The sequence below is a fragment of the Paracoccidioides brasiliensis genome (assembly GCF_000150735.1).
Source record: "Paracoccidioides brasiliensis Pb18 unplaced genomic scaffold supercont2.7, whole genome shotgun sequence".
NCBI classification, from domain to species: Eukaryota; Fungi; Ascomycota; class Eurotiomycetes; order Onygenales; family Ajellomycetaceae; genus Paracoccidioides; species Paracoccidioides brasiliensis.
The window spans coordinates 1,497,456-1,506,121 of NW_011371364.1; the positions used below are offsets into that span (position 1 = coordinate 1,497,456).

The 8,666-nt window shown below is 47.2% G+C and overlaps 3 protein-coding genes across 3 annotated transcripts; all 3 read left to right on the plus strand.

Annotated features, from left to right (window-relative positions):
• Positions 1-2,204: 2,204 nt before the first annotated feature.
• Positions 2,205-4,491, plus strand: PADG_06174 (uncharacterized protein; the record flags this gene model as incomplete). The annotated part of the gene is made up of 2 exons (XM_010763076.1): positions 2,205-2,335; positions 4,131-4,491. 2 exons carry the CDS (start codon positions 2,205-2,207, stop codon positions 4,489-4,491), a joined length of 492 nt encoding a protein of 163 aa, XP_010761378.1.
• A 2,563-nt stretch (positions 4,492-7,054) lies between these two features.
• On the plus strand, positions 7,055-7,714 carry PADG_12049 (uncharacterized protein; the record flags this gene model as incomplete). The annotated part of the gene is made up of 1 exon (XM_010763333.1): positions 7,055-7,714. The coding sequence occupies one exon, from the start codon at positions 7,055-7,057 to the stop codon at positions 7,712-7,714; it is 660 nt and encodes a 219-aa protein (XP_010761635.1).
• Positions 7,715-7,742: 28 nt separating this feature from the next.
• PADG_12050 (uncharacterized protein) lies at positions 7,743-8,635 on the plus strand (the record flags this gene model as incomplete). The annotated part of the gene is made up of 3 exons (XM_010763334.1): positions 7,743-7,997; positions 8,055-8,393; positions 8,453-8,635. The coding sequence occupies 3 exons, from the start codon at positions 7,743-7,745 to the stop codon at positions 8,633-8,635; spliced, it is 777 nt and encodes a 258-aa protein (XP_010761636.1).
• Between the last annotated feature and the right edge of the window lie 31 nt (positions 8,636-8,666).

Here is an 8,666-nt window from a genome sequence, read left to right on the forward strand (position 1 = left end):
TGACCCTGCTCTCCAGTGAGACCATTGTTGGTCTCCAGCTTCTCTGTGCTTGAACCAAAACCCACGAGAGCAGGGACGGGAAAAGGTCGTGCCCTTGGGTTGGCATTGCTTGGCGGGGCCACTTTCGAACCAAGTTGGGCTGCATTAACTCCGTACAGCCATTGCACGAACGATGGTTCGGAATATTTTTTGATGTGCATATGACGCGACCACAGATTGAATAAAGTGCAACTTTGACCGGGTGGCACCCGGATTGCCCTTTGGGATCGACCAAGACCAATGGCCAGGCTGAGTTGCTGAGTGGATGGCAGGTGAAAGGGAACCAGAACGCATGCATTACAGCAAAAAACAAAACACAATTCTTGCGTGAGACAGGTCATAACTCGGGATTTTCGGACCGCAGACCGCGGCGATGGATTTTCCGTGAGGGTTGTACATGTGGCGCCAACCGTGTTGGATGTGATACATGTTTCAAGAAAAGTCAAAATGTGACAGGAAGGTTTGCCAAGATGACGAATGGAAAACCGTTTAAGCGTATACAACCGTCGTCTAGATCCCCCATTGTTCTGCTGGGGATGAGGGAACTTATCCCGTGCCCCCCCCTTGATCTTACCGCCACGCGCTTCCTTTGTCCCGCTCTCAAATTTGAGACGAGGCAATGTCGAAAAAGTCCCACACCAGAGAGCTTAGAACCGTTGAACAGCTCACTTTCTCCGATCGGCAGTTGTATTTCTTTTTAAGAACCTAGAACCCGTTTAATTTAAAAGACAAAACCCACGAAGACAAGTTAACTCGTTATGATTACGAGAAAAAGGCCGTGAACAATCCAATGACTACAGAGAACCATCGTATCAAATTTTGAAACTGGGTCTGGAAAGTCAAAAAAGGCTTGACGACGGGATATTTCGATTAAAGTTCAACAACGTGTTGGGCTAGAAAATCAAAATACATTATTAAACAAATAAACCGGGATGATCTTCTCCCTGCAATAGTCTTGCAAAGGGGATCGTTTCTTTGAGGACGGGCGAGTGGATGCCAAAAGCAAGGGAGGGGCTTGCCAAGATACGGCGAATCAGCAGAGAGGCTGCGAGGCGGATCGATTTTGAGTTTCGTTTCATTATTTAGCATGTACTCTAGGCTGCGTGGCTAACCCCGAACAGCTTTTAGAATCTGTGGGCGTTGCCAAGTGCGGGTCTTTTATTGTCTCCTGTGGACCGATGCAATGCTACGATCGGATGGTGGCTTGGCACATGTGGTTGTAGGCGCATCGGAAAAAAATGGAGTATCCACGCTAGGACATTCTTATCATCATCTACATCTTCCACTTCTAAGGTGATGATGATGATGATGATGATGATGATGATGATGTTGTTGTTGATCATTGATGATAGTAATAATGATGGATAATAACAATAATAATAATGATGATAATGATGATAATGATGATAATGACGATGATGATGCATGATAGGAATAAGAACAAAGCCCATTGACCGCCGAATTAGATCTCATGTTGCCGCAGCCCCTGTGATACGGTGGAATAACTTGGGTAGGGAGGCGATCTAACTAAAACTGACCATTCCTCATACAATGGGGCCCATGTTTCATACTGTGAAGATACAAGAACAAAACATTTCAGCCCAGCATAATCACAAATCATTAATAATGAGCTAAGGTTAAAGAACTATTAAAAGAGATTTGGCCTGTTAGCTACCTTCCTCCAGCGGAGATGGGATATTCCTCTTAGGAGCAGCGGTCAAGGTTCATCATTATCATAACTCGGATTGGGGACCAAGCAAGGATCTGGCATCGACAATCTCAGCTGTTGCAGAATAGCTTATCTATAATCACCGGATCGTAGAATAGAATTGAAACAAGCCTACCATAAAATTTTGAACCCGATTCGAGGCTTTCATTAGATCCAGAGATTCCATGAAGGAACATGAAAGAAGAACATCAGAGAGCAATGAAAGAGCATTCAATGGTGGTTTTAGATTAGGAACTCAATGTGTGAAATTAAAACTTACCCGGGTACGAGGGATCCTTGGATACTGGGTACTGCATACTGACACTGGGTACTTGGATGCTTGGACACACTGGATACTGGATACACTGGATACTGGATATAACTGGATACTGGATATAACTGGATACTGGATATAACTGGATACTGGATATAACTGGATACGCTGGATACGCTGGATATGCTGGATACGCTGGATACGCTGGATACGCTGGATACGCTGGATACGCTGGATACGCTGGATACGCTGGATATACTGGGCACTGGATACTGGATACTGGGTTGCTGGGTGCTTGGATACAACGATACTGCGTAACTTGTACTGTAAAACGTGTACAGTACACTCTGTACAGCTATCGGGGCTAGACCAAGAACACCCTAGCCCGATCTATCTCCGTACTGTGCGATGGGCCATGGGCTGACCCAGATTGCGCTAAACTCGACTCGCCCTGTGTCCCCACGGCCCAGGACCACAACCGCCGGCCGGCGCTTGGGCAATTGGCAACGGGCTATCTCTTCTTGTCTTGAAGATGTGAAGGCGAGAGCAAAATTTGTGGAGCATCAGCATACAGTTCGTTCTCGGAGACATGGAAGACGGCCTCCCTGATGGGCATTCCCATGTTTCTTCGTGGGGTTTTTTTCTTTCTTTTTTTTTTTTTTTTTCTTTTTTTTTTTCAGTTGGGGAATTCTAACCATGATTTTGTTCACGTCTCAAACCGAGACCTTGATCCCAGGGTGTGCGTTCTCTGGGTGGAAAGAGAGTAACTCGAATCCTATTATTGGTCTCATGGAGGGGAGGGGGGGAGAAATACCTTATCCGTCGTCGATCAGGGAATTGGGAAATTTGGTACCGCCAGGGAAATGAACCGTCCGGGCGGAAGGGGGAAGAATGGGAAATTTTCTCCTTCGTCAAAACTCTTCATAGATCAGGATTTGTCTGTATTACAGATCACTGATTCAATGCCAACCTCGCTTACAGAATCGGGCATGGCGCGCCCTTGGTACACCTCTTCTCGAACAAGTCGACAATTCGCGTTTCTAAGTAACCGACTGATCCATGGTCCCGACAAAATCTCTATCCACCAAGGATCTTGTTTACATCATTATTCTTTTAAGTTCCACCGAGGTTTCGATGACTGTGGGATCTTGGATCCTTTATTCCTTCGCCAAGTGCGAAAGGTCGGCTATCAAAAGTTTTTGACTCGCGCTAGAATTTCTCTTGTTGCCCTTAGCCAAACTAACTGCCTAAAAGTTTTTGACAAACTAGTTAATTTTAGGCATAAGATTCCCCAACATTTCAATTTGGATTAAACGAAGTTTTAGCACGAGTCAAAACTTTTTGATAGCCGACCTCCGTACTCCCTCCGTTCATGTAACTATTGTTACAAGATACGTTCACTTAAAAGCTCTGGTACGCCACGACAAAGGACTACAAAGGGCTCCTCTTTTCTATTTAAAAAAAAAAAAGAAAAAAAGAAAAAAGAAAAAAAAAAAAAAAAAGGAAAAAAAGAAAAAAAGAGAGAACATCAACTCTCGCTTCAACCAGAGCTATCTATTCTTTGGTAGAGCCCTGGTTTCGGATATTTCTTCTATCACCGGTAACAAAGTGGGAAATCAAATCGACTTTAAATGAAATCATGGGCACATACCTGGTCAGCCAAGACCCTGTTCCAAGCTTTTCTTCCAGAAACTCCGAAGGGACCCCTACCTGTTGAGACCGGGAACCCCCTGGCGAACGGTTTATGCCACTTGATGCGGCGGCACCTTGCAATCCTGGCCAAGTTTTCTGGTCTTGTGAACTGGCCGCCAAATCTTTGATATGTTTTAGTGTCTTCCGCCATCACCGCTCATCCTTGCTGTGCAGCCGTTGAAAATGGTGCTACATTACTCTCTGTACGGCAGTTGTCAATACCGGTATTCGTATTTTTCGTAGGATACTTCCGTACTGTGTGCTAACTATAGAAATATGTGTCATCTTGATACATGTGAATTCTGTCGATCTACGGTATGTTGTTGACCTGAATCATCCAATGATTCGTTTCCAGAATAGAATGTTGGGACTTTCTATGGGAATAAAAAGAACCAGGACTGATAATGGGAATTACAGCGCAATAATCTTCCAAGCATTGTTTATGCTTACTGTTGATAAGAGATATCATCCAAGCTTGTTCAAAGCCACTTTCCTACAGGCTTGGGCGCTGGGATCTGGAAATGGCATGTTGCCATCAACAGCACCTCCTCGCTCCCTTGTGCTGTCCGAGACACCTCGCTTTTCCGTAAGAGGCATGGCATACGATCTATCGATCTCCACGCCGGGATCGATTATTCGACCATGGTATCTGCACGACCTCTTCCAAAGCGATGATTCGATGTTCAACTCTGTCAAGGCGCCTTCGCTTCACGAGATCCCTGTCTCCCAACCTCTCTACCTTCCAAGCAGCCAACACCGGAGCAGGCTGCACAGCTAACTGACCACACCCATTGGATTGACAAGGGCGGACCCCCAATAAGCTATCCCCATTCTATTAGATTCGCCCGAGCAGCAACCTGCACTGGTTCGGTTGGAGGGTCAACCGATTTTCAAGGCAGAACAAGAAAACGAGCTGCACCTAACTTCAAAAGGTGGTAGTAGCAGTAGCAGTAGCAGTCGCAGTCGCAGTCGCAGTCGTAGTAGCAGTCGCAGTAGCAGTAAGTAGTTGTAGTTGTTGTAGTTGTTGTAGTAGTTGTAGTAGTAGTAGTAGTAAAAGTAGTAATTTTATGTATGCACCATGACTTCTTGCTGCGATTCGTTCAGCGATTTTATGGTTGGGTTCGGTTTTAAGTGTCATTCTGAAGCTGAGGACCCGTAGAATTCAAGCAGACGAAAACTATAACGGTGCATCTTCCTTAATAAACGACTCGGTAGGAACATGGGACTATACTTTGGTAGCGAACTTCGCTAATGACTCGACCCAGGATTTGCTTTTTTGTGTATTCGGACCCTTGTTAATTTTATTGCGTTTTTTCTTTTGATATAGGGCTGTCTTTTGATTCCCAGGACGGGTTTTTCATCATCGATACAACATTGATTTCCATTCCCACACAAACATATGTATTTTTCCATGTTTCAAACTATAAAATCCCCTGGTAGTTAACTACACCCAAAGGCACCAAAAATATATAAAATAAACAAACAAATAAGTAAAACAAAGTAAAAATAAAATAAGCGTACAATTTCAGTGTCCCGGTAAGCTGTTGTGGGTAACGCGCGCGCGCGCGAGAGAGAGAGACCGAGAGAGAAAAGATCCACCACAAAATACTCTGGTTAAGTTGATAGATATGCTTCTCTGTTCTTACCCACCGACTCGCAAATTTAGGTTATCAAGGCCAAAACTTCAGAGGGGAGCTAGACATCGAGCGCCGAATCAGTCGTTGCCTCGGATGACCTCATTACCAGCGAGTATCCATACTTGATGGATGAGTGTTTTTCTTACGTGGACAGGACGGCGGCACTCTGGGGCTTGGTTTGCGTGTACATACAATACTGGGGGAGGGGATTTGGTGGGTGGGATTACACTGGGTGTATATTACCACCCATTATTACACATCCATACGGGGCTCCAGTGCATCATCATCATGCCATACCCAGTACGGTATGGCCAATACGGCGGTACCCCGTATACACACCTCCCGTACCCAGCTCCCAGCTCCCAGCTCCCAGCTCCCAGCTCCCAGCCAGATAACAAGGTACCACACGCACCCTGCTGCCAGATCTGCTGGTCCACCCTCCTCCTCTCCATCCAGAGTTCAACGCTGCTCCGACTTCTTTTTATTCCCCCGTCCTCCCACACCCCCCCCCTTAAACACACTCACACACCCCTCCTCCCCGCCCTTTAACTTCCCCCTGACCTCTCTCTCCTGACAGACAAAAAAAGAGTCTCTCCTCCCCTTCCTCCCTTGCTCCATCGCTCAGTTGTTCGTTCGGGTGTGTGGGTGTCCCTTTGCCTTGATTTATCTTTACATCCCTATCGTTTCTCCGCCTTAATTGAACAACGTCTCATTCCTTGTGTGTGGAGTCGAGTCCATCAAAATCTCATACTTCTTCCACTCCTTTTGTCGCCGCTCTGTGTGTATCCAGAGACCCATACCATTTATCCGCTTCCCCTCTTCCCACCCCTCTCTCCCTCCTCCCCGCCTTGCCCCGTTCCTCATCACGACTTCTCGGTCCGACTAGTTGGTAAATACGTCGTGTTGCTGCTCTGGTAGATTTCCAGCCGGGGGTTTGAAAGAGTATATAGGCGGTCAGGCTTATTTAATTATCAGGTCTCGTTGAACGGGACAGGGGCACAGAAGGGAATGTTGTTGCACGTATTTGATGGTCTGGTCTTGATCTGATATCGATCCGCGCTCTCTCTTCTTCTTAGCCCGCAAATCGGTTTTGCAATTTTCATCTCTTCGCTGTCTGTGAACTCCTTTTTGAGGATACTGAGGAACGTCTCCCACACTACCCATATCGGCCAGCGAATCTTAGATTACCCTAAGATCTCAAACCGTCTTTAAACCCACCGATTGCCCACTCTTCAGGACTGGCAACATATTTCTATAGCATCCTCTCACCACTTAACTCAACCTTCTTTTCCTCTTTGTTCTTTCTATATCTGTCTTATTCGACCTAGAATCTTCCTTTCTGCAGGGGCGGAAATAGGAAAAATATCCTTTTTAAGATTTTGATGCTGAAAGGGATTGTTTGCGATTGCTTCATCATTGCTTCATCAAGAGGTGTTTCCAAAGGTGGCCTGGAAGACCTAGGAGGCTGGTCTTTCTATTTGTTGGATACCATCCTGATTTTTGGAGGCAATTGAACGGGAACGGCTCGCCGCAGTGGTCCGAGACGGCATCCGGAGATTGAGAAAGTGAAGCTTTGCAGTCATCCTTCTGGGAAGAAGATACTTATTTTATTTTATTTTATTTTATTTTTTTTGGACGGGAACTTGGTTTACCGGTTGTTGCTCTCTGGTGGAAGTGTGCCAAAATAAAAGAACTACAGGCGACATGGGGACAGTGGAGTCTGCCAGGGATTGGTCCGACCATAGGGTTTCAAGTCCGCTGGCGAACCCGCACCAATCATCGGGACAGGATGTTGAAAGTATCAGGGAGCCACGGGACAACTATCATATTGGAAATGCGTCTAGAGAGTTGCTGCCGTCAATTGCACATTTAGACTTGGAAAATAGCGGCAGGGCCGTCGGCAGGGCCTCTGCTGATACGAGACGTCCTGGAGAAGAGAAGGACCAGAGGCCGCACAACCAACCTCTGTATATTCCCCAGCGACAATCCCTTCCCTCAATACATGAAGCGTTAGGCTCTGCCCCCTTTGGCTTGCCTTCCGCTTCTTCCTCAGCCAAACCGGGGACACTACCCACGTCCATATCGCCAAGCATCGCGCGTCCAGCTCTGGACGGACCTTCTGGGCCCTCCAATCCATTTTCAAGTGGCCCTGGATCCTTCTTACGGGATAATCCTTTCGCCGCACACCAGACACTTCAGCGTGGACAAACTCAGACCGAGGCATCTCCATCGAGCCTAGCTTCAATTCACTCCCACGAATCTCGCAATCCATCAATCTTGTCGCTGAGCTCCGGCAAGTCTCCCACTCAGGAGCTCCAAAGACGGGGCTCCATCACTGTCAAACTCCCAGTCTTCCGTCTATGAGCTTGTTGGGGCGTCTTCTGCAGGTCCAATGTCCTCTCCGACTAATTATACGACGCCGTATCCTCCAACAGCTCCATATGGTTCACAGTTTCTCAATGGTTCATCCTCATTGCCATACTCATCTGGATCTTACGACATGCGGGCTTCCTGGAAACAGCACGCTATTGATCCGGCACGAATGGAGGATGTGCAAAGCACTCGATCCAGTGCTGGTCCTGGTTCCCACTTGGACTCTGGGAAACGGCATCTTGAAGGTTATGATGTTGAAGTCGTCTTTAACGAGGTACGTGTCTTAGATAGCTATCCTTCGTTTCCGCACACCGCTCGCTAACTCTAGCAGATTATCGAACGGAGCAGCGCAGCAATAGAGTTTGCCCGCCATTTCAGTGCTAAAGCTCACCAAAATAATCGATCTGTGCCTGCAGCAGGATCGATGCCCCAGCTCTCAGAGATCGATGAGCTTGCACAGATTATCCGAAAGTCGGCGGAAGCCTTGGACAAAATTCGATGTTACGTCGTTGAACAAACGCTGGCTGAGCAACAGGCAGAACAACGAGCACAGACAACAGTTTACCAACGGCGTGGGCCGTACAATGATGACCAAGCGGCCGTGTACCGTGAAGGTTTCAAAGGTGGTGGAGGCGGTTTTGCGGGCGGCGATTCCAAAAAGCGACGAGGGGTACGTGAACTCTCTCTTACGACTCTCCACCGCCCACCTTTAAATCCATATCTTATCAGAATGGAACAACAGTTCTAATGGTTTCCTTTTACTCTCTAGAAAGCTGCCCCACCAGGTCGTTGCCACAGCTGCAACCGAGCGGAAACCCCGGAATGGAGACGCGGGCCGGACGGCGCGCGGACGCTTTGCAACGCCTGTGGCCTACACTACGCCAAATTGACCCGGAAGTTGGCTGGCAGTAAGCCTTCCTCGCTGGGATCAAACCTGAGACCA